This window comes from Colius striatus, chromosome 9, assembly GCF_028858725.1.
Source record: "Colius striatus isolate bColStr4 chromosome 9, bColStr4.1.hap1, whole genome shotgun sequence".
Lineage (NCBI taxonomy): Eukaryota > Metazoa > Chordata > Aves > Coliiformes > Coliidae > Colius > Colius striatus.
Genome location: NC_084767.1, coordinates 14,119,876 through 14,144,970, shown reverse-complemented (window position 1 = coordinate 14,144,970; position 25,095 = coordinate 14,119,876). Strand labels below are relative to the sequence as shown.

At 55.7% G+C, this 25,095-nt stretch overlaps 1 protein-coding gene across 1 annotated transcript; it reads left to right on the top strand.

Annotated features, from left to right (window-relative positions):
- Positions 1-6,751: 6,751 nt before the first annotated feature.
- On the top strand, positions 6,752-19,599 carry CDX1 (caudal type homeobox 1). The gene is made up of 3 exons (XM_062002812.1): positions 6,752-7,178; positions 19,034-19,179; positions 19,393-19,599. The coding sequence occupies exons 1-3, from the start codon at positions 6,752-6,754 to the stop codon at positions 19,597-19,599; spliced, it is 780 nt and encodes a 259-aa protein (XP_061858796.1).
- The last annotated feature ends 5,496 nt before the right edge of the window (positions 19,600-25,095 follow it).

Sequence of the window (25,095 nt, the reverse complement as noted above, 5' to 3'; positions counted from 1 at the left end):
AAAAAGGGATTTCTGAATATTTTTTTCAGTTTGTTTCGGCACTGGGACGGGGTGCAGAACTCTTTGGATCAAAACTGTGCTTTGACCCCTCGGTTCTTGACACTGTTTTCACCTCAGGAATGTGCTTCTGTCTGATCCAAGCAAGAAATCTGCAAAAAAAGCACTGGCTATCCTGAAAAGGGAAAAGATACCTTTCTATCTTCCTTTTCTTTCACTTTCCAAGAACGAAAAAGCCCTTCTCGTAAAGAAACACGGCTGAAATATGTGTTTCTGGCTTGTTTGCAGGACAGACTGAACACCCCCCACCCCCCCCGCGCCCCCCGCCCGCCTAGCTAATGTCTGCACAATGGGCACAGCTAATGATTCCCCGGCTGGACGAGCCCAAGAGATTGCCGCTTATCACTCGTTATCTCCGTATTTCCTTCGCACAGATGCATAACCCAAGGGGGAGGGAGGTATTTATTCCGTGCAGCCGCAGAGGGTGAGCGGCACTTTGCCCGCGGCGCGTGTGCCGGCTCCATCCCTGGCGGGGTCTGGCCGCGGGCAGGGCACGGGGGATGCGGGCACGGCACGGGGGATGCGGGCACGGCACGGGGGATGTGCGCACGGCATGGGGGATGCGGGCACGGCACGGGGGATGCGGGCACGGCAAGGGGGATGTGCGCACGGCTGAGCCCGGGCACAGGAGGGAGGATGCTGAAGAGATGGCTCCAGGGAGCTGAGTGGTCCTTTACCCAGGTTGCACGGAGAGGTGAAGCAGGGATGGCTGGGTGAGACCCCACTGCTCCCCTGCTCCAGGCTGGCCAGATTCCCCAACTCCAGGCGTGGTGGTGGCCACATGTTGGGAGGCCCTGGCAGCCCCCCGAGCTGAGACAGTCTGTAGTGCAGCAGGGGAGCCGGCGAGGGTGAGAGTGGCTCGTATGGGGGACAGGCAGCGGAGGGGACGTGTTATGCACATGGCTGTTCCCAACAGGATGAAGACGTGTCTGACGGGTCCCTGCACAGGGACATCTGTGCTGATGGGAATAGCTCAGCAGAGTTATTTCCTGGCAGTGTGCTCCCTCCAAGGACAGCATTGCAGCTCCCAACAGAGAGGGGGAAACTTGATGGGCCCCTCAGACTGGAGATGGGCTCCCTGGGGTGAGCAGGAGGTGGAAAAGCTGTCATGGACCACACTTTAGGACAGAGCATCCTGACCCCCAAGCTGAGACATATTTCCCCTCTCCCCCCTGCAAATAGATTACCCCAGTGCCCACTTCTGGGAGCAGGGCCAACCTGGCCAAACAAAACCTTCTCGCAGAAGTCTGCAAAGGCCAGGGTTCACTGTTTTGGGATGCTGGGAGAGCTTTGGAGAGCCCACAATGTCCCAGCAAGCACAGGCCAGCCTGCGCTGTACATCCCCAGGGAGCAGCCGGGGCTGCAAGTTTTGTTTAGGAACAGCACGTCAGGGTTAGGGCAGCTCCTGGGAAAGGCCATCTCAGAGGAAGTGCCAAAGCCGGAGGGACTCACTTGTGCGAGTGTGTGGGTGGAGGAGAACAGCTCAACTACTTCTGCCTCATCCTCCCTTCATTGCTCACCTCTATTTTGGGTGCCTGCACCCCCATTTGTGGCACTTGCAGGACTTAGTGATCCCCTCGGGGCTGGGCCAGCTGCAGTGTGTGTTGCCAGAGCTGCTCCCAGCTGAGATTTCCAACATCAATAAGCATCATGAGGTGTTAGCAGGGGCTTGGGATCATATACTGCAGTGTCTCTGGTGGGGGCAGCAGCCACAGGGATAGGGGCACTCCAGGACATCTGGGCTGCTCTGACATGATCTGGATCAAAGCAGTTTTCCTGCCTCATTCCAAGTGGGAAAGCCCAAATCCTGCACCTGACGTGGTGAAGAGACACCAGAGCCAGGTGACTCGATAGGATGGTGAGAACGGCTGTGCTGGAGTCAGCCACAGGTCCCATATGCCAGCAGGTGAGGGGCAGGTAGGAAAGAAGAAGCAGATATTGTCCTTTCCCACTTCTCTGAAGGTTTAATGAGGGCCAGATTCACCCCTGGCTTTGATTCCTTCAAGCCTCTATCAACTCCTCAGCGGCACAGGAATTTGGTGTTGCTGTGATGTGGTGTTGAGCCACAGACCACATGAGAGGAGTGGTGGGTGCCAGGGAGCACGGCAGCACATCTGGGCAGCCCATCTGGCACAGCAGCTGCCGGCACTTGCTCCTGTCTGGATCCAGCTGTTGGGGCTTGGGGAAAGCTGAACAGAAGCTTCACCCAGCCCCTTCCAGAGCTCTGGCCTCCAGGGGAGCTGCTACCCTGTGCCTGGTCCTGCTCTGTCAGGGTGGTGGTGGGTAACAGCAGTGCCTGGAATGGAAGGGGAGGCAGAAAGTGCTGGGCTCCTTCCAGAGTGACCATATGGCTGCAGCACCATGAACACTGAGCCGTATGCCATACGGGGCTGTGTCCCTACAGATTGCTGGCCTGTCCCCTCCATCCCCTCGGGGTTCAGGTGACTGGGGAAGGCACTAGCCAGTAGCAGAGGACGCTAGCCCTGCTGCCTTTCCCTGCATTGGGCCTTTCCACCCCCATCCCACACACTCTTCCTAACCCCCAGGACGAGCGCTGGGCTGCAATGTGCTTGTTGCAGCCCCGGGAGGCAGCGGCAGGCTCCTGGGTGAATACTAATAGCGATGCCGTCCGGCTGCCCCAGACTTTCCCACACATCTGCAGCCACTTAACATGGGAATCGTTAACTCTCTGCTTACGCTGCGCCTGCAACGCGGTGAAGGAGCAAAACACAGCCCAGATGCTCCCCACCAGGCCCCATCCCGCTTCAGCAGCCTGCATCACCCCTCGGCTGCAGGGTGAGCACCCAGCTCTGTGTCCATGCAGGGGGAGTTGCATCACCAGCCCAGCGAGAGCAGGGGCTCTGCCCATGCTGGAAAGCAAAGAGAGATGTCAGTGTGTGGCCCGAGATTCACATTTGGCCAGGAAAGATCCTGCAGAGCAATCCTGAGTCCTGGGGAGAGGATGGGGTGGGTGTGTGGCAGTGCTGGCACCACACTGATTTGGAATATTGAGCACCTGTCTCCCTGGGGACCAGCTCTGCAGAGCCCTCCTCAGCACGGGGACACAAGTGCCAGCAGAGACACAGCTCGGGTGTCTGGGAAAAGCCAAAGGGCAGTGGGAGGCTGCAGTGAGTGTTGTGGAGCTGGGGCAGGGAGTTGTCCTCTGCAAGAAGGTTGTGCTGGTTTCTCTGTTGACAGAGAGGAGAGGATGTTTTCAGGGAATTCAGTGGGGTGGCTGTGCTTTCTCCACCCCTCCTTTGCTCTCTGGGATGCTGCTCCAAAGGCATATGGCAGGAATGACACATAGGAGACATGCTCTGGTCACCCTTTCCTCCTGCTGCAGGAGGGCAGCAGCAGAATCTGGGCAATGGGAGGAGGGTGGTGGCTGGGCTGGGACGTGCCTGGGGCCACACAGCTTTGGGATGTGCTGGTCTGAAACCACAGGTTTGCAGGAGTGGGGAGGCCATGGGCCCAAAGGGCTGCTGGGAAGTGATGGGACAAGAGGTTCTGGAGGGAAAGATGAGTGAGGGGAGGCACCGATCTCCCTGTCTTGCTGAAACCATGGTGGGGGTTCAGAGCAAGCCGAGGGACAAGGCAGGGCTTGGCTTCCAGGGGTGAGTGCCTCCTCCATGGGAGGAGGAGGAGGTGGTTGGGATAAACCTGCTCTATCTGAGATAGCTGCTTGCAGCCTGGCCCCGGGGACCTTCCAGCCGTCCATTCCCCAGCCCTCCTGCTTCCAGGAGATGGCACCGCTCGATCACGGATAGCGCCTGGGAGCCCTGGCTGCTCTCCTCTGCATCCACCTGGCTTCCTCCAGGAACCTGGGGAGCTCCTGCTAGCCTTCCAGACCTGAGGTTCCTGGAGCACAGAGTTTGGTGCTGGGGGTCTCTGGGGTGGATGGAGAGGTACTGGCACCTCCTCTCGTGCAGCTGGGGATCCCCAGGGACACTGGCAGCCCCTGACCTGCTCATCTATGGGACTGCAGTGCAGGTGACATCCTGGGGCTTCAGTCCCAGCCTGGCAGCTGGGATGCTCCTTTGGGAGCCCAAAGAGGGCTCCTAGCCTGGCTTTTCCCCAGCACAAACTCTACCAGCTGTAATCCTCATCAGCAATAAACAGGCCAAAGAAAAGTAAAGAGGAAAGTTATCATTGATGGATCTTTATGGCCCAATTGCCTTCTCGTGCCCCTTCACCCTGGGAGCACCTGGCGACGCTGTGCTCCGCTGGGCTCTTCACCTGCCGTGGAGAGGATGCAGGTGTGGGTTGCTGCTCCCACACCCCTGATACCCCCGACCCTCCCCAGTACCCAGCAATTGCCTGAGCCCTTGCCTTTGGCTCCACAGGCTGGAAAAGAGAAAGTGGGGTCTGATCTGCCTGTCACTGACCGTGGGAAACGGCCAACAGCATGACTAGCCCCTGCATCTCCCATCCCTGACTTGCAGCTACCCCTGAGGTGGGACCCAGCAGCCACCTGCCTTCCTCCCTACCTCCCACCACCTACCTGAGGAGGAACTTTTCTTCTTCATTCTTTTCTCCCCACTCCCTGAGCCAGCGTCTCTTTGCTGGCAGGAGGATGATGAGGAAGAAGGCCTTGGCTCCCTTGTTTAAACAAAGCCATGACTGCACTGAGGCCTTGGGAAAACTCCAGGACAGATCAATCTGCACTGCAGCGGGAGCTGAGATCATCACTGGGTGGGACAGTCATGATAGTCACCTTTGTCATGAGGGAGGGAGCTGGGACAAGGCTGGGCAAGGGGCTGGGGAAGCCGAGGAGTGCAGGGAGGATGCTGCGAATTGCTCACCTTGCTGTGCCTCTGGCCATTCCAGCTCTCAGGATGGCAGCTCTAGGGGTGATTGCTGGGGTTTTACTCTGCTTCTTTCTTGCAAAACAGATCCTTTACCTTTTATCCCACCTTCCTTTGATCTCACCCTGGCTCCCACCTCTTTGCAGGGAATGGATGTGGCACAGGGACATGCCTGTAATATTTTCACCTTATTTCAGCTAGAACTGGGGGTGGAGCCATGGGACGAGGCATTCAGGGCTGATGCACAGCCTCAATGGGCCCACAGCTCCAGGGCTGGGGGTCCTGCCCCGTGGTGGCTCCAGCATGAAGTGCTTGATGGCAAGCAGCAGCCTGGCCTGGCTGCAGCTGGGGGCGCTGTGAGGGGCACCGCCAGCCCTTGCAACCACCACCCTCACAAACAGATGCCAGCACTGCTACGGGGCTGAGGGCTGTGCTACCCCCTCCCCAGACCCCAGGGAGCTCAGGTCTCTGGTTTTATACCCTCTTCTCAATTTCATCCCAAATATCTTTTTTCCTCCTGCTTTTTTCTTCTTTTTTTTTTTCATTGTTTCTTTTTTCTTTTCTGTTTCTTATCATCAAATTCCAGGCTGTTTCTGTTCCAAGAGATTGACCAACCAGTCCTTGCCCCCATCATGTTTCCAGTGGGGAAAGGGCTAGTGCAGAGAAAAAGGCCGCAGTGACCTTGAGGAAGTGACAACCCCCCTTCCTGGAGCCTTTGTGCATCTGTACTTGGGTTTGAGGAGTAAAACCCAGCCTGCAAATGACTACTGTGACATTGGCAGGGAGGGGATGTTGGCAGGGAGGAGGCTGCGTGCTGCATGTGTTGGAGGTTTCTGAGTGGCATGGCACAGAGTGGTCCTCGGTCCCTCGTCTCCCTCCAGAGGTGTGTTTGGCCTGATGGGTGTAAGTGGGTGATCTCTGCTGGGGTAGTTTCCTGACAGTGGCCACTTCTCACCTTGCAGGCAGACGTGGCTTCTCAAGGGTCTTGTTTCTGCTTGGTTTTCCCCTTGAGAGAACACATGGGGATATTTTTGCATCTTTAAGAGGGAAAACAGATGAAGAACTCCTCTTGCCATGGGACCATGAGCCCCTGGGAGCAATGGTGGAGCCCAGGGTCTCCTCATTAAAGCCATGGTGAGGCCATTCCTGCTACACACAGCTGGATCTGTGTCCATCTGTCCTGGTCTCTGAGGCTGGGCTGAGCTTTGCCATCAGGGTTGGAGGGGTGGGTTTGTCTCTAGATGGAGGAAGCTCACGGCAACCTGGAGCCTTCCCTTCCCTCTAAGTGCCCTTTTCCAAATAGGATGCTGCTGCCAGGCACAGGAAAGCACCAGCCCAGAACAAGGGTTTGGTGTCCTCTGCAGGTGGGGACAGGGCTGACGGCAGGCACAGTCCAGCTTGTCCCCTGATGGGCTTCGGTGCAAGGGCTCGGCCCAAGGCACCCTGCTCCTGGGCTACAGGGGCTGCAGGGACAGGCTGGGCTCCATCGAGGATCCTCATGGGTGACACCCGCCATGCCCTGGTGTCCCCAAAACCAGTCGCTGCAAAGGAGCCATGGCATGGGGACAGCTGTGGGCTGGTGACAGCAGAGGGGACGCAGGTTCCCGGGCACTTCCCCAGGCCACTCACCTCCCTGGCCCCCCTGCAGCAGAGGTGGGAGGTTTGAATTTACCCCGCAGAGGTTCCTGCACTTTGAAATGCAAACCTGCCTTTCAATGCAAATGCTGCGAGAGGTTGGGCCCAATAAAAGCCCGGGGGCAGGGAGGTGCCTGTCCCCAGGACACAGCTCCCGGGCGCCCAGGTGAGAGCAGTGCCGAAGGAGGGGTAGGAGGGTCACCTCCCGCCAGAGCCACGGCGGCACAGCATGTGCACCCAGCCGCCCGGGGAAGATGTATGTAGGTTATCTTCTGGATAAGGACACCAACATGTATCCCAGCCCCGTCCGGCATCCCAGCCTCAACCTCAACCCCCAGAATTACGTGCCGGGGCCACCGCAGTACTCGGACTTCGCCGGCTACCACCATGTGCCGGGGATTAACAACGACCCGCACCACGGGCAGCCGGCGGCGGCCTGGGGCTCTCCCTACACCCCTGCCAAGGAGGACTGGCATTCCTACGGGACCACCGCTGCACCTTCCACCGCCACCCCGGGGCAGTTTGGATTCAGCCCCCCAGATTTTAACCCCATTCAGCCCCCTGGCTCTGGACTCCTGCCTCCTCCCATCAGCAGCTCGGTCCCCCAGCTCTCCCCCAACGCCCAGAGACGCACCCCGTACGAGTGGATGAGACGCAGCGTTCCCAGCACCAGCAGCAGCGGTAAGGAATCCCCTCGGGCCCACAGCCCTGTGCCTTCCTCGGGGCAGAGCTTGCAGTCCTGCAGGGCTGGATCCTGCTCCGTGACTCTGCCTGCATGGGGACTGCTGGGAGGGACAGCATGCTTGGCCAGCCCTTGGCACCTCACTGGGTCCCCAAGGAGCAGGGGGACTCCACTGACGAGGTGGCTGGGGCAGATGATGGGCAGGGAGGGTACTGTCCTTCTGCACTGCCGTCAGCCAGGGTTATATGGTTGGAAAGTCCTTTTCCTGGTTGTTCTCTACGCCTGCACCCCTGCCCTCGCCTGCCATCGCTGGAAAGGATAGGCAGAACCAGAGACCTTGGGATCTGGGGTCTCAACAGCCCTGAGAGGTGTTGAACAGGGTGTTGGGCTGTTGGACTGGGTGTCTCATATGTGCAAGGGTGTGTGTGAGGGCTGTATCTGTGCATGAGCCAGTGTGCAGCTGCGTGTGAGAGCCCATGCATGGGGATGGTGTATGCATGTCTGTGTGCAAGGTGCTCTGTTCTGTTCTGTTCCCTGTGCAGGGAAGGCACTGTGTGTGTATGCGGGGAGGGAAGGTGCAGCATGTGCTCTGTGTGAGGTGTATCTAGAGCATGTAGGGTGCTATAGGGTCTGTGTGCAGACACAAGGTACCCAGAGTGCCGTGTGTGGTTGGGGCTTGCTGTAGAGTGTCAGTGACTGTGTGTATGGGGGATGCAGCACACTCAGTGTGTGCGTGCAAGGTGCAGTGCGTGCACGCGTGGTGTGTGTGCAGAGTGCCGTGCATTTGGGGCCAGTGCCACGTGGATGGTGCAGGTGGGTGCTCCAGGTGCCGCAAGCTGTGTGGGTGCCACGCACCACGGGAGTGGGTCCCCCCACTCCTATGCCCACTGCTGGCCCAGGCACCCTGCAGCTGCACTGTCCCCGGCATCCTGTCCCCTGTCCTCAGGGTCCTGTCCCTGCTGAACTCCTGACCTAGGGGAGGAGGGGGTGAGGGGAAATCGTCTGGGCGACCCCAGCCCCCTGCCTGCTGTGTGTGGGGAAGGGGGTCTGCTGCCTACTTCAAAGGCGATGGGCAGGTCCCCCCTTGGGGCCAATCCAAATTGACATGGGCTTCGCTTTGTCATGGAGATGACGGCGGGCTCCTTTAGTGGTGAGATGAGGTGTGGGGCCCTTTGTCTTGCCCTGCCCTCGCCCTTTCATCTTCCCCTCCAGGCAGCCATCCCTCTGCCAGCCCAGTCTGAATCAGTCCTGCCCACTGCAGGACCCTCTGTTCACCGGCAGTGCCTGGACCTGCCACCCCTCTCCCTCTCCTGTGTTGGCCACGAGCTTTGCAGAGCACTACTAGGGCTTAACTCACTACAGGAGTGGCTCTGGGCATCTCTCAGGGACGAGTTTGCTTTTGATTGCCCCAAATGCCTGGGATTAGGGCCAGAGCTCACTGTGTGCAAAGTCTCCAATTTTAGGCATGTCTTTGACTCCTTGCCTTCCCACCCTGACAAGCTGCTTGTAGACACTCTCGTGCAAGGGGCCTGTGCAGAGGTGCCTGGGGTCTTCCAGCATGGAAAATAGCTCCTTGTGTTCACCAAATCTGCATGGTGGGAGTGGGGATGGGGACAGGTCTCTCCCACTGGGGCTAGTAGCTGTGGTGGAGCTGGCAGAACATCCTGATAAATGGAAAAAGGGGAGAGACAGGCTGGTATTTCCTGGTCCATTTTAAGCACTGAATATACCTATTTAGGAAAAATTTCTCCCCCCACAGACAGTGATGGAGACCCACAGGTATTCTGGGGCTAAGGACTTCCTTCTGTCCCAGGGTGGAAGGGAAGCTGACCCTACAGATCCTCCTAGAGCTGGGACCCCAACACTTCAGCAGGTTTCATAGGTCTAAACATCTCAATTTCTCTGAGGACAGAAGTGAGAGGAAAAATCAATGAGGGAAGAAAGACATCAGCACACCTCTCCTCTGGATTGAGGGCATGGTTTTACACCCTGCAGTGGGGCTGAGATAAAACAGGGGCTTGAAAGTGCCTCTGATTGAGTTAGATGACAATTGACTTGATTGAATTCTGGAAAAATATCATTAGCTGCTTAGTTTGTATCTCTTAGATTAAATACATACAAAGGGACAGATAAATCATCCTTGTTCCCCTTGTGCTCAGAGAAGTAGGGATGGGTGCTGGGCTGAAAGCCTCTTTCTTGTGGTGCTCCCTCGGGCTGAATGGCCATTGAGGGTCTTTTTTAAGGCACTTGCAGATGAAGGGCCTGTCCTTGTGTCTGTGCGGGGCCTGAGCTGGTGCTGGTGCCCAGTGGCTGCATCCATGGTGGGACCATGTGCTGGGAGTGGGTTGGATGCAGCCTGTGTTTTCTGGGGCTGTGCTTTGAATAAAAAAAAAAGAGCCTTTCTCCATTAAGCCTGAAAGAGAGCAGGTCAGAGATGGGTTTGACATAGATAAGGGTGAAATTCTTAGATGAATCGTTTTACTGAGATCAATAAACTGGACTTTAATCAGCCTGGATTGATTAACTACCCATCGCACCACAGTGGGAGTAGGAAATGAATACATGGTCTTCTTTGCTATAAATATCAGCAGTTTCACTATGAATTCTGTAAATCATAATACTTCAGACGGTCATAAATTCAGGTTCCCTCTCTGTCTTGCCTTGTATAAACAGCTCTTGGCCATAGATTGAAAGCTTTTGGGAAGGAGTTGTGTGGTGGTAAAGAGAAAATGTTGCTCAGGGAATATGAATGTGTCTGGGGCTCCTGCAAACGTGATGCAGAGCCCGAGAAAACTCAGTGAGACATCTCCCAGTGACTCATTGCCGAGTCAGGCTTTCCAGAGGGATGATTTTATATACCTGTTGCTAAATACATGCATGCTTCATCCAACTGAGCCGAGATAACCCTGCAGCAGAAGGGATTGCAGCACCCGAGGGCTGGAAATAGGGAGTTAAAGGGAACCAAGCTGGAAGATGTCCCCAGGCCTCATTTCTCTCTCCAACACCACCTCTTTTTCTGCTCATCATCTCTTCAGGAGCAGCCTGTCAGAGCCTCATGCTTCCTCCTTATTCACAGTTATTTGCAAACTTCCCTGTGAATTGCACCCTGGCTCTATAAAAAGCTCAGGAAGGTGGCTGGAAACAGTGGCTGGATGAACTTTGAAATTCACTCTCTGCTCGTTAGTTATGCAAATCCTCAGATACTGCCTCGGGTCTGGCTTTTAGGTCACTAATGGAGCTTGGGCCTGCAGTGCTAAATATTGCAAGTGAAAGTGCAATTGGGGCATCCCTTGGGGAGGTGAATGTGCTGTGGGCTTCATGTGGTATCGGTGCCCCGGGCAGGTTTTGGGTGTGATGAAGAGAAAATAATGATGGCCCAGCCTGAGTGAGTGTCAATGTGCTGGGTGTGCAGTTTTCCCACCTTAGTTTTCCCCATTTGCAGCTCGGTTTCCCAGCTCTATTTGTTCAGCCCTAGTAATGCCCGTGGAAGAAAGAGTAGGAACCTCTCAGACAGAGAAACATTTATCCTGGAGAGGTGGGGTTCATGCCATGCTTGGTATGTCATGAGGTGATGGTGGTGGCTGGAGGACCTTGTGTTTCCTCGGTTAGTCCCAGCTTGGGGGACCCCTCTTTAGGACGTGGTCTCTCCCCTGGTCTCTCCTTTGCTCCCTCGGGTCGCTCCACGTGTGCGTGCATTGGGCCTTGAGTTATTAACCCACAACCTGTTCCTGGCCCCAGCTGGGGTTTGTTGACCACTTAGTGGGCTGGCCAAGGTACAGGCCTTTCAAACTTTCCTAGAACTGACTTTCCTTGAACAAAAAGGGCTTCCCTGGAGCACTGGCGATACTACGTGATGGGCTTGGCTGGCTAATACCCCGGGATTAGCAGAGGGACACTTTAAAGCTCTGGCCAATGGCAGCTGTTGCCTACAGGAGACCCTTCAAGGACATCCACTCCACCGCTGTTAGCTTTGTGATCGCCTGGATAAGGGGCCGGATTCTTCCCCTGCGCTGCCCCACGGGGCTGAGCCCTATGGGGCTGCGAAGGGGGAAAGGAGTCCCGAGTCCCACGTGGGATGACCACCGCCTCGCTGGCCTCCTCCTCCTGCCTTGCTGCCCGCATCCAGCCGGGTGGCTGGGAGCCGCGGGGCTGGCGTGCGGGTGATGCTCCAAGGCGGGCTGTTGCCAGCCCACGTGCACTTGCCAGCCCACGTGTTGCCCTGGTGCTCCTCTCCCTCCCGCCCGCGCCGCTGCGGTCTTTGACCCCACGCTGGAGCCTGGCTGGCGGTGCTTGGCTCAGTGCTCGTAAAATCATGGGAGCAACTGAAGGAATCTGCCAGTTGCCAAAATAAAGGGTTGAATCACTGCAGGGCTGGGAAATGCTCGCCCCAACGGCCAGGTTGCTGCCCCAAGGTTGAACCGCCTCCTGCCACGTTGCTCTTTGTCCAAGAACATGGGATTGCAATGGAGAACCACTGGCTTGCCACGACTACCGCAACCTGTTCCTCATCTCCTTGGGCTTTGCACCTCCTGGGAGGAAGAGGAGGCTTGCAGGAGCGGTGCCTTCACTCATGGGTGTGGGTGCAGGTCTGGCCTCATCCTGTTGTGCAACAGCGCAGAGCCCAGTGGGGACCAGCCTGTGCTCCTGTGCTCTAGTCTGTGCTCTCCAAATCCGGCTCTTTGCCCAGGTGTTTCTGCCCCTTCCCAGCAGCCAGGCCCTGGGCTCTGCCTCCTAGCTCTGCCAGTCCCACAACCTCCAGGTATGCAACACCCTCTCATTCCTAGCAAAGCTCTTTTTGGAAGCACAGAGCTTGATCCTCAGTGTGCAGGAGACTAGGAAGCCATCAGGACAAGCGGAACGGTTCTGTAAATGAAATATTTGCAGTACACAACGTACCAAGCTGAATCAGGTGTTATTGCTAGTGGATGCCCACGAGAGCATTGTCATTTGCTCTGAAGCCTTTGGCACCAGGAAGAAATCCTCAGGTTTGGTCCATGTCAGGTGAATAGCCATGAAAGGAGCTACACTGGGCACAAGGGGGACACCTTGGAGGGACCTCCAGTGCCTGTGGGCACAGATGAGTCCTGCCTTCAGCCTGGCAGCTCTGAAATGCCCATTTCTCCAACCCACAGCAGAGCTGGAGGAGCTTTGGCTGGGGCCATCAGGTGAGGAAGGGCTCATCCAGCACCCACTCCTCTGCAGTATGGAGTCATTAAATACGTATGAGGGAGTGTGGTTCCTCTCACCCAGTTTTTGACACCCAGCAGTTGTCTAAATCCAATGCCCTTTGGCAGAGGAATGACCCCAGGCAGGGATGTGGGGAAGGATTGCCCTCCAAGGGGTTCACTTCTCACTGGCAGCAATGAAGCAAGCCACATGGCTCCAGTCCTTCGCCCCGCGCCGGTCGTCCCATCCATCACTCCTCTGCTTCCTGCGGCTGAGGAAAAATTGCTGATGATATTGAAGCACGCCTGGGAAGGGAAAGGCTTGTGAAAACCCTGGCCTGCTGGTTCCCAGCACTCAGGGAGGGTGGGGGGCTTGGGTTTGTCCCACCTCCCCAGCCACAGAGGAGCGTGGCCGTTTTGAGGAGGCAGCTGGAGCTGTAGGGGAAAAGAGTGGAGAGAGCGAGTGTGGGACAGGGGATTCTGAGTGAGGGCATGGGAGGCTCAGTCTCTGCCGCTGTCGGTACAGACTTTGGGGTTCCCGCTTCCAGTAGGTTTAGGGACAGGGAAATGAGCTGGGTTGTCTGTGCCAAGCATCAGCGGCACCACTGCTCAGCAGAGGGAGCATCAGCTCCTTGCACACAGGCAGCTGGAGCACATCTGGCTGCCAGATGAGGCTGGCTCCAGCCAGCCTGGAGGCTCCTCAGCCTTAGAAGGGGCCTTTGGGGCTCTGTCATGGAGCATCATTCCAGTGTCTGTCCTCATCTTTGCAGTGGGAGGGGGTTGAATTTACACCATGGAGCTGCAGAAGGACTAGGGGTTAAGTGACCTAGGGAGTCCCATCAGCGATCAGAACCCGTGGCTCTGACTGTGGGACTACACTCTGGTTTGGAGCTGCTTCCGTGCCTCAGTTTCTCCATCCATAGCATTGCCTAAGCTATGCTGGGAGCGAGGGGAAGTTTTCCTTGATGCTCTCTCTGGGGAAGAATGGCAAATCCTGACAAAGCATTGATCCTTCTGGTCTGGGAGGAATTTATCCTCTTTGCAAGTAGATGCTGCTCATTCAGAATAAAGCAGTTTTATCATGGAGAGAAAGCATCCACCCAGGGGGTAACAGCCTTATCTTGCTGCACTTTAGCTCCAGAGTGGGTAAATTCTTTCCCTGATGCTCACCGATGAGGGGACTTTCACTCCTTGTGTTTTTCAGCATCAAAACGTTGTAATGCCGTCAGCGTGGCAGCAGTGCAGAGAGCCGGGCAGCTGAGGATGCACGGTGCACGGCCAGAGCACCGCCGGCAAGCTGGGAGCCCGCAGGGAACAGCTTGCCCGGGCTGCTGGCGGCAGTGATCCGGAGCAACGGGGTGTGCAGAGCCTCGGACCCGGCTCCAGCGCCTCGGACAGCACAGTGCCGGGCACGGCAGCCACCACGGCCGGGGACTCTGGTCTCCGCTGCTCCGGGTTTCTCACCGAGACAGGGTTTGTGGCTGCAGCAATTTCGAGCTGCTTTGACCTGTGAAATAGAGACCTTTGGAAAAGCACGCTCCTGGCTGCTGGCACCCGCGCTGCCCGTGCCGCGGCTGGCAGGGCTGTGTCCCACACATGGGCATCCTCCCTTCAGAGCTGTGCCAGCCCCTCTTCGCTGTGCTGGGCACACTGGGCTCGGTGCATCGCTCTAGGGAACTGGGAAAAAGACATATTCTGAATAACACACACCAGCTCTTGCTGATTTTCCACCTCCTCCCAGGGTGTCCCTGCCACCTCTTTCCTCCCTGGTTTGAACCAGCTCCTGTTCAACAGCTGCCTCAAAATTGTTAGGGTGTTTGGGGTAGTTCCTTATTGAAAGCCATCCTTTGGTCAGTCCAGGGCTGGAGGGGGTGAACTGCCGCTTCCCTGGCAGCCTCCACTGTGGCCATGAGGGCGCAGAGCCCACGACGCTGGGCATAAGGTTCTAGTTTTATTTTCCTTTCCCCTGCCAGGTTCCTGACCTGGTCCAGGGCAGGAGCTGCAGCATCGCTGTGCCCAGGGCAGGGCTGCTGTGGGGAGCAGCTCTGGCTGGGGGTCAGGACCCTTGTGCCCTGTGTATGTGTGAGTGCGTGTGCACACACTGAGGAGCGCATCCCTTGGGGTTTGCACAGCACATTAAAGCTATTCCCTTATCTAATCATGGCTCAGGTGAGTGCTATTAGGGTTACACATTAACAGTGCTAATGATACCCTCTCCCAACGCAGCCATTGGCCCTGCCTTGATCCTAAAGCTGAAACTGTTCACACTGGCCCCGCAAATGGCTCTGTTTGGCTGCCCAAGCTGTTCCTGTGCCTGGTCTTTTGGGGACAAGCTGGAGGGACTTTAAATGCATAGCAGAGCTGGAAGGACTCACAACTCTGCTAGGAGGCATCACCAGCACCTGCTTTGCCCCATGCACACTGTCCACAGTCTGTCCTGCTGCAGTAGCAGTAGCTCTGGGCTATCTTGGTCCACCTCAGCTGGACTTCCCTTGAAATAGTCAGTGGCATCCTGGGGTGCATTAAGACAAATGTGGTAAGCAGGTCAGGGGAGGTTACCCTTCCCCTCTACTTTGGTCTGGTAAGGCCACACCTGGAGCACTGTGTCCAGCTCTGGACTCCCTGGCTCTAGAATGACAGAGAACTTCTGGAAAGAGTCCCATGTAGGGCTACCAAGATGGTGAGGGACTGGAACATCTCTCTGGCAATGAAAGCCTATGAGACCTGGGGCTGTTTAACTTGGAGAGAAGGAGGCTGAGAGGGACCTTATCAACACTTACAAATACCTAAAGGGTGGATGTGGAGAGGATGGGGCCAGTCTTTGTTCTGCAGTGCCCAGTGACAGGACAAGGGGTAATGGGCACAAGCTGGAACACGGGAAGTTCCACTGGAACATGAGGAGAAACTTCTTTGCTGTTCATATGAGGGACTCTCCTTCTCTGGAGGTTTCCAAACCTGCCTGGACGTGTCCCCGTGCCCCCTGATGAAGGGGAACCTGCTTTAGCGAGGGACTGGACTGTATGATCTCTAGAGGTCTCTTCCAATCTCCACTGTTCTGGGATTCTGTGAAATGCAGGAGCAGCTCCATCCCTCTGCTTGGCCATGCTCCCCACTGCAGCGCCAGGCCTTCCCCATGGGTACGAGGGCTTCCTGTAAGGAACTGGGCTGTGTTCTGCCAAATTTCCTCTTTCCTTTCACAGAGCCATAAAAAGTCTCCAGGAGAGAGTTAAACATAACCCAGCATTCATATTCAAGGTAGTTGAATTATTCATTGTCAATAGTATTTCTTGCGAATCCCTTTCTTTTGCTTGTGAAACACCCACAAGACATTCCTGAATTCAGCAAACATTGCTGAAACCAGCAATTAGTCAAGATGAATAACTTTCCATCTCTGGCTTGATCCTGAGCCCTCTGCTCGGAGTCTTTGCTACCTAACATTGGGCAGTGAGAGGCTGGTGCCCAGCTGACACAGTGACCACTCACCAACACGGCCGGGAATCTGCCTGTCCTGAGGCAAAGCACAGGCTTCACCAAGGAGGATCAGTGAAGAGGGAATAACAAAGAACGAGCTGTGATGGATCTATTTACAGCTGCAGCAGGAAATAATAATTCCTGCTGAAATTCATGGCATTTGTGGTATTCACAGACCGCCTTGTTTCTTTATTCTTTCATTTTTTTTTCTTTCATCTGTCAATCCCTTTGCTTTGCAGCTGTTTTCTCTCAAAGCACTGATATTCAAATAGCAATATTGCAAACAGGATCATTTTTAAGTCATTATCTCTTCAGAAAGGTTTCTGCTTTCAAATGGAAAGAAAGAAAGAAAAAAATTATATGAGTAAGAAAAAAACCTTATAGGAGTGTGTGAGCCTGGAGCAGACAGAGGGAGCCCAGATTCTCACGTTGCTGCTAAACTCGCAGAAATCTCCACCGGAGCTTCTGGTTTGTTCTGTAACTCAGGAATCGCTGTGTCTGGGGCTGGGATGCAGAATCCTTCTCAGGCCTACGAATCCTTCGGCTGCAGGGCCCTGGGAAGGTGAGGGCAGCACGTGGGGTCCCGGGGTTCCCTCATCACCCCAGCCCTGCTCTGTGCTGCACGTGGTTTGGTTTTGAGCCACGGCAGCTGATGTGTGCCAAAGAGAGCAATACCCACAGTGCTGCCATAGGGCCCTCTGGCACAAAATCCTTGCCTTTTAGCCATGTGTCTGCAGATATCTCCATGTACGTGCCACTCAATCAAATTACCTTTTTTTACCCTCTTTTAACCCACAGAGCCACCTTGTATGGCCAAAGGCAGGTTTGCTCTTGGTGGTGGTGAGAAGGAATTAGGTGTTCCAAACAGCCCTGGAGTGAGCTGGGCTCCCTGCTGTCTAAAGCAATGACTGAATTCACCAATTCATCCCTCGAAGAGGATTTAGTGGCTCAAGCCCAGTCCTGGTGCTGGGAGGTCTGGTTTCCACTCATGGTCGTGTTTCAGCCTTGCTGTGCTCCTACCCTCCTCCCCAGATTGCTGGAGAGCTTCAGTGCTTCTTGGGGACTGTGCTGCGGCTCTTGGCTATCACCCATGCCAGCACCTTCTTCCAGAAGCAATGGCAGGAGGACACCAAGAGTGATGCGGTCATGGAGATTGGGTGCTGACTTGGATCGCAGGGCTGCTGCGTTGGTGCCTGGGAGCACTGGGGTCAGGTGTCAGCAGGGTGAGCTGCCTCTCGTACCCCCCAGCTCCCACCTGCACCCAGGGCTGCACACACACTCCTGAGCTTCCACATGTCATGTGCTTGATGGCCAATAGCAGGATCTGGACATTGGCTGGCTCTTGCTTATTTAGTTAGAAAACCAGACACCTTTTTGCATCTCACAGGATGCTGTGAGAGAATGACCCCAAGGCAGCCCCTCTCACACTCTCAGCACAGTGTGACTGTGGGTTCTCTGTCTCTGACACCTTTTTACATTTATCTTTCAGTGTAAGTGGCTTAGGAAAGTCCCCATCTCCTTGCAATGGGGAAGCAGGGGAGAGACACCATTTAAAAGAAAACTGAGTTGGTTGAGAAACAGATTTGCAGCCCTGGGGGCTGGAGTTTTGCTCTGTGGAGATTCTTTCATGTCTGATTAGGGTTGAGTCCACTCTGGAGTCTCTGAAGCACAGTTTTGGTCTGTGTCAACCAAATTCCTGCTTCCATAGGATGATCAGAATTTAATGCTGTTGCTGAGACTTCTCTATGTCCACCCAACTTGGCCCAAACTGGTCAAAGTGCCAAAGACTCATTAGGGTGAATGGATGAACAGATGGGCAGACACATGAAGATCCCCTTTCCTGGAGGAAACAGGCTGCAAGTGTGGTTACATGAGTTACTGGGCCACTAGAAATCCCTCCCTGCATGTCTGCAGCAGTGTTGGGCAATGTCTTGTCCATGCTGGTACACCCAGGGCAGCCCCAGGGAAAACCATGGAGCTCTTCTGGTCTAACTTGTGCCTCTTCACTGCTCTCAGCAGCAGAAATTAGTAGAAGATGGGCAAACGTGTCTGCCAGGCAAACAAATGGCCAGGTTATTGGCTGCTCGGCTCAAAGCTCAGCTCCGTCCCTCTCAACATCCTGGAACAGGATTTTGTCATTTCGGGTGGAGAAGCAAATATTCACAGCTGTGTTTATTCCCCACCCCTGGGCTCTTCTGCAGAGGAAGGGATCAGGGACTTGTCAGCAAACTGCTGGGCATGGGTGTCCTTCCTTGAAGGCACCCACCACCCCTGGCCCAGGCACAGCTCAAACCCTTGGCTCCTGCTTCGCTGCTCACCCCACGTCTGGGAGGGTAAGAGAAGAGCTGAATCTGGGCTATTTTTGGACTGCTTTTTCTGCTCGAAGGCAGCGGGTGCCATTTGCTGTCCCATGGGATGTACATTTGTGTGCAGAGAGATGAGGGGCTCCATGGCTCCAGGCTCTGTATCTCGTGTAGGGGGAGTTACATCCTGCCAGTTCCTTCCTTTTTGTTGCTTCTGTTCTGGTGTCCATTGTATATCTGATGAATGGACCCTACTGTGAGCTTGGGGAGCTGGTCCTCAGGACTGCTTGGGCATCATGTCATCTTTCTCCAGTGCATCTTTAAAGACTGCACTAAATGAATAAGCACTGCCATCCATCTCAGCCCAGTACAGGAGGAAGAACAGTTCTCTTAGTGGCAGAGAAATATTGTCAGACTTGCATCATCTATCTTCCTTCTGTCGTGATCTGTATGCCTTCAAGTGAGGGCACCTTGTGTTTGGGCATCTTGGCAAAGACCTGGGCTTCCCTCAGCCCTCCCAGGCTGTACTTCTGCAGGCAGCTTGTCCCCAGCCCACCACAGGGCCTGCAGCTCTGCTCCTCTCGGGGATGATGTGTCATGGCATGTGGGATTTATGGTCCATCTTCTCGGGATGCTTCTGAATCTCTCTTGCTCTTTAAACCAACCAGTTTCCTCAAAGCCCAAAAAGGTACCTTCCAACATGGAGAAACACCCTGTTTCTACCCAGGATGGGCATCAAATCCAGTAAGAATCTCACAAATGTCTTTTCCACTGGCCCCCAGGGCATTCCCATGTTCCCCTTGAGCTCTCCACAGGTGGTTATATATCTCCTCTGTGCCTTTGGGGATGATCCCACCCCCCTACTGCTCCCCTTCGTACCTTCTTGGCTCAACTCTGCTCTGCTCTCTCTGCCAGGCAAGACCAGGACGAAAGACAAATACCGGGTGGTGTACACGGACCACCAGCGCCTGGAGCTGGAGAAGGAGTTTCACTACAGCCGCTACATCACCATCCGCCGCAAGGCTGAGCTGGCCGCGGCCCTCGGCCTGACCGAACGGCAGGTCAGTGCTGCAGCATCCCGGCTGCGACTGGGGCTGGGGATGGGGATGGGGAGAAGGGCCCAGCCCAAGCAGGCAGTCTCACCTTGCTCCATGGATCTTCCATCTCCTCCCAACTCTGTGCTCCCCTCACTGCCCTACAATGAGACTCTGAGAGCTGTCAGCCTCGGCTGCGCCCACCTCCATCTCTACATCACTGTCTTTGTCTTTCTGCAGGTGAAAATCTGGTTTCAAAACCGGAGGGCGAAGGAGAGGAAAGTGAACAAAAAGAAGATGCAACAGCAAAGCCAGCCCACCAGCACCACCACACCAACCCCACCGGCCGTCGGCACGCTGGGACCCATCGGAGGCCTCTGCAGCAGCAGTGCCCCCAGCCTCGTCTCCTCGTCTCCGCTGACGATCAAGGAGGAATTCATGCCTTAGCCCCCTCCACCAGCTATAGACACCGAGAGATAAGCACTATGCAGCAGAGCCCAGCCGGTTCGTGTGCTCTGATGAGTCACGGTCCCTTCCCAAAGACACGATGGTGCCTGGCTGAACAAACGGGGTAGCCAGCGAGGCTGGGCCAGCAAGGTGGCACCAGGACCTTCCCAGGGGCTGATGGGCTCTCTCCTACGTAAAAAACATAGGTTAGGTAATATTGCTGTCCTGTAGGAAACATGCACCGGCCTGGTCTCTAGTCTCTGTAGCCCAAAGTGAGGTCTCAATGCCAGCAGAAGGAAGGGGGGGGTGGAGGATGACTTCCCTACGGTGCTTCCAGTGGAGCTGGTAGGATGCTTCCCTCAATCCCCCCAGTGATCCGGCTGCCTGGGACTTTGGAGGCAGTTTGAATAAGACTCAACTAGAAAAAAAGATCTGTCTGGACTCAAGGCAAACCAAATTTCCACTGAGCTGGTCTCCTGGATCTGCCATGCTGGGAAGGGAGTGCCAAAGGCAGAGCGGGTTGAACTGTGGGAGCCAGGTAGGGCCCTCAGATATAGGACTAGAGGGGGGAGTCTTTCAATTCACAGTCATGGCGATGAGATGGAACATGTCCTGGGCAAGAATCCCCGTGTGCCCCAGCCATCCCACTCCTGTACCCCCAGCTGTGCCACAGAGATGTGCCTGGCTGCCCCAGGGCCCTTAGCTGTGCCATGGCGAGATGGTACCATGGCCATCCTCCATCCACAGCACAGGGAGAGGAGAGAAGGGAGCCAGGCACAGGCAACCTGGAGGCAGACTGTTGTTGTTGTGAAGGCAATAATCACTCAAAGACGTAGAGGGTCTAAGCAATGCACGTGCAGAGACATACAGGGGCAACGTAGTACAACCACCAGAGCTAACTCAAAGCCACCCTTCCTTTGCTAGCTACCTCCTTATATGCTGCTTCTGCCCATGAGATCACCCAGGGCCCAATTGATTAACTTGCAGCACCTGTTTCTGAAGTAGCATGCCAGCTGCGTTAACTTATCCCTACCATTTTTATTCAAGCTGGCTGGTCCAAGCTACCTCTGTGCCTACAGCAGACCACCTTGCTGAGCCCTGAGACCACCTTCCCACAGGGAAGAGGAGAAGATTTTCCATTGGGACAGGGTGTAAGAACCAGCCCCAGGCCATACAGAGGGGCTGATACTGAGAGAGCTTTGTGATGCTGCTCCAAGGGAGCACAGCCACTATGGGCCCTGGGAGCTGCTGCTGGGGTGGGCAGGGACTATCTCAGGCTGGCAGGTACCCTGGAGATGAAGGTGGTTTCCAGAAAGACAGAGCAGTGTTTTTTTCCTATTTTCTTCAAAACCCAATGGACTCCAGGTTTTGTTCTCCCTGTTTCCTCCTTCCTCTGTGCACTGCACTGCCTCTTGCCCACTGTGTACTCTAGGCCAGTAACTAACACTCCTCTTTTTCTGCTGATAAACTACAGCTGAGATACCCATCCCTTCAGCCTGCCGTGTCTTGACCCTGTATGCATTTCCCAAATTCACTGTGTTGCCCCAGGCTGAGTCACAGCCCAACTTCAGATACCCAAAGGCACAGCTGGGACACAGCAGGGTCTCCAGCTCCTGCTGGGGGCTGTGCCTGGTGCTCCTGGGCTGCGGCTTCCCAAGACCAAGACAGCAATGGGGAAGCACAAGCTCTGGATGGCAGCTTACATGGCTCTTTCCTAGCCCTGTGTCCCCAAGATGAGGGAAGGTGAGCAGCAGAGATGCCCGTCGAGCTCCTGGCTAAGCCCTTGGTTGTGCCTGACTCTGTCCCTGCATCACATCTCTTGGCTGCCCTGTCAGCCCCCTCAGCCACTCTGCCAGCCCTTCCTGGCACAGAAACAACGTGCCCCGGCAGGCTGTGGCTTTTACAAGCAGGTCCTTGCCATCCCATTGCACTTGCTTCCCTGCTCCATCCAACACAGGATTCGTGCCTCGCTGCCATGGGTGACAGCGACACCTCCCTTGGCCACGGCTGCCAGCTGCCCTCCATGGCAAGGACAAATGTTGGCATTGGGTCAGGACTTTGGCTCTGTTCTCATGTATATAAGGCAGAAGTGGATTTCCTTTTTATTTTTTAGGCATTGGTGAAAATAAAAGCGAGCAGGAACCTCACGCCAGGGCTGGGCTGCTGTCTCCTCCTGGCCTGCAGTGCCGCTGTCCCCAGACACAGCTGCACTCAGGAGTGCCCAGCCCTACTGAAAAGGGTGCAGAGGGATGTGTTGGTGCAGCAACCAGGCCCCTCTGGCACACAGCGTGTCCGTCCTGCCAGGGCATGGCTGGCTGTGGCACAGCCCACACCATGGCCACATCCTGGCCCCTTGCCACCAGAAGGGCTGTCAGTGCCAGGCAACCTGGTGGCTGCAAAGCTGCAGCCCTGGGGGCTGCCAGCGATAGGGTGAGGCCAGGTTTGGGCTGGCAGAGGCCAAAGAACAAGGCCGGCTCCCCACGGATGTGGCCACCTCCCATTGGTGCCTCCTGGCCTCTAATCTTGTTTTATGGCTGCTGATGGGCTGAATATCCTCCTTGTCCAAGAAGAGCAAACAGAGAATGAGGATGTGAGATAGTGCCTGGGACAGCTGGCATCAGTGCCCGATGCTCTCCTCTCTCCAGCCCAGCCACATCCCCCTGGTCTTGCAGGACACCAAGCAAGGGGCTGCCCTCGAATCCCTGCCCAAAAAGGCTCCTCCAGCCCCAAAACATGCCAAGGAAAAGGTGGGGATGTTGGCCAAGGTGCCTAGGCAGGACAGGTGGCTGTGAAAAGACACCTGATGCAGGATAAAGTCCTTTTGGGTGGAGGAGATGAAGGAGCAGAGGTGGGATGAGGTGGCATTGCAGAGAGAGGGACAGAGCAAGGGGGTTTTCCTGACCTTGCAACAGCAGCCGCAACTGCCACCTGCACCCTTGTGACCTTGTAGTCACTGACATGGCACCTGGGCTGCCCATGGCAAGGGATCACCATCTCCCTGCACCCCCACAAGGGAAGGTGGGGCATCAGGAGCTGAAACAGGCTGGGGAAGGCAAAGGCAACGGAGCTGGTGTCATATGGGAAAAGAGATAGGACTGTGTGAGCCACCTGCTCAACGGGCTGGGCTGGGCTGAGCTGGGCTGGGCTGGTGAAACTGGGGCCACTTGTTGTGGTCCAACGTGGTCCCCAGGCAGGGTGCTGGATCCGCTATGTGCGCCCTCCTCCCTCACCGGGCTTCACCTGCCTTTGACATCCAGTTTTGTTGTTGAGATCCTTCCCTGGCAAGGCACAATGTTGTGGCAGTCCCAGGCATCACTGTCACCAGCGAGGGGAAAGCTTGAAGGGGAAAAGAGTCCCATGAGAGGATTAAATATGCATCTACCAAAAGCACCCACTGCTATGGGGTGCCCGTGATTGGGCGAGGTGCTGGGCCAGAGGGAAGATGCTCTGTCAGCCACCCAGAGAGGCTGTGGGAGCTGTTGACAGGATGAAATTCCAACTGATACCCTAATCTGGCGCCTGCCTGTTTGCACAGCAGGGTAAAAGTCCAGCAAGCTATGCCCTTGGGTCCCTGCCGCCCGTGTGTGCACAGGGAGCCGGCGCTGGCGGGAAGCAGCAATAAATGTGCCCACACGCCCAACCACCCCTTCCCCCAACACACACACACGCTCTTTGGCCGGGTGACAAAATGCATCTGCTGCATCCCTGCTCCGTGTCCTCCCCTGCCTCCCTCCACCCGTCATTTGGGCAGGGATGGGTGAGTCCCACGGGATCCTCCCCTCCAGGAAGGGGGCTGGTAGAACCCATATCCCCAGCAACTTTGGAACCTTTGCTCCAAACCTCCTGGATATGCGTCACCTTGACGGTTGCACCCCCGGCAGGTGACAGACACCCAGTTTTAGCACCTGCAGCACCTGCTGCCCAAGTTACACATCTCCCCATGGAGTCCAGTCCCTACAGGGACAGTCTGGCCCTTTGGCCAGGGAAACCCGGGGGCTGTCCCCAACGAACCCTGCAGTTTCTTCCTGTTCCTTTCTCCCGATGGCTCCCACTTGCCCAGCTGCACCCCTCCTTGGAGAAATCGTGAAATCATCATCAAAACAAGGCCAGGCACAGCAGGTGGCTGAAAGCAGCGCGGCAGCCTCCGGCGTGGCACGCTTCCCGGCGCTGACTAACTGCAGCGCCGCTGCCGCTGCCGCCTTCCTCCTGTGTCTCGTGGAGTGGGTCTGGGCACGGGCCCATCTTGCTGTCAGCCACCCTTTTGCCTCCTGCCAGGTGGGCTGCTGGGACAGGGTGGGTAAAGGTGCTTCCCAGCCTGTGTGCTGCCCTCTCCTTTCCCACCATTGGGGTGTAGAGACATGTGCTCACTTTCCTGCAGCCCTGCCACCCCATTGGCTGGTGCTTCAGCCCATGAGAAGGTTTATTTGATGTCCAAGAGGTGGCTCAGGGCTGGTGTGCGATGGGAATAGGCAAAGCTTGCTAGGAAATGCTTGCAAGCCCTGTGTGCTCCCTAGTGCCAGGCCCCTCAGAGACAATGTACAACACTCCAGCTCAGGCCTCCTGGGTTTTCTGAGATCCCTGGACCTCTCTGTCTTCTAGTGCCTCTGGTGGGGGCTTTCTATGAGGTGGGTCTGTTGCTAGCTCCAAGGTGATACCAGACTTGAGCTAGCTCTACACTGAGATGCTGGAGCACTCCAGACGCCCAGGGTGATGTGTCTACTCCCAGGTCATCCCAGGCAATGGAGAGTTGATGGTGCCACCAGAGCAGCACCAGTCAAACCAGAAAAGGGAGCTCCAGACATAGAGTGTGGTATCAACATGGACATTTCAGAGTGTCTCTGCTGGTAAATATTGCCCTGGAAGAAAGAACACAGGGGCTTGAAGTCCACCAAGGGAAGGCTGGGTAGATGGTGCAGGGCTGAGTACATGCTGGCAACATGGGACTGGGGCAGCTGTAACAGGGTGGCACCAGCCTCTCCCCTCCCATGCCGCTGAGGTGGCTGTGGGACCCTTCTCTTTAAGTGGATCCCAAGGGAAAAAGCCAGAGGGGTGATTCAGATCACACCAACACAAAAGGCAAACAAAGCATCCCTGCCCTGAGCAGGAAGGGTGAGGCTGGGATAGGGCCCAACTCGGTCCCCAGCCTCCAGCATGGCCAGCTCCAGGCTCAGCCTTCCCCAGCAGCATGCTGGCAGAGGCATAGGCGATGGCTAAGCCTAAGGCACATCAAATCTGGGTGGGTGAATTCCCAAAGAGGTTTGGGGGTTTTTTTTCTTGTTTTGAGGAAGCTGTGAGTGTGTGAAAAGAGATGTTTTTTGGGTTATGCAGTTTGCTCCTTCCTCCTTTCCCGCTGGGAAATCCAGGTAAATGCTTGCACTGAAAGACCCACTGTGCAAACACTGAGACACTTCATCACATTGGGTTCTGTAGAATTCTGTCTTTATGCTCAGGATCCATTTCCTTCTGGGGAAAATGTTCAGAAGTGCTTGAAGGGCT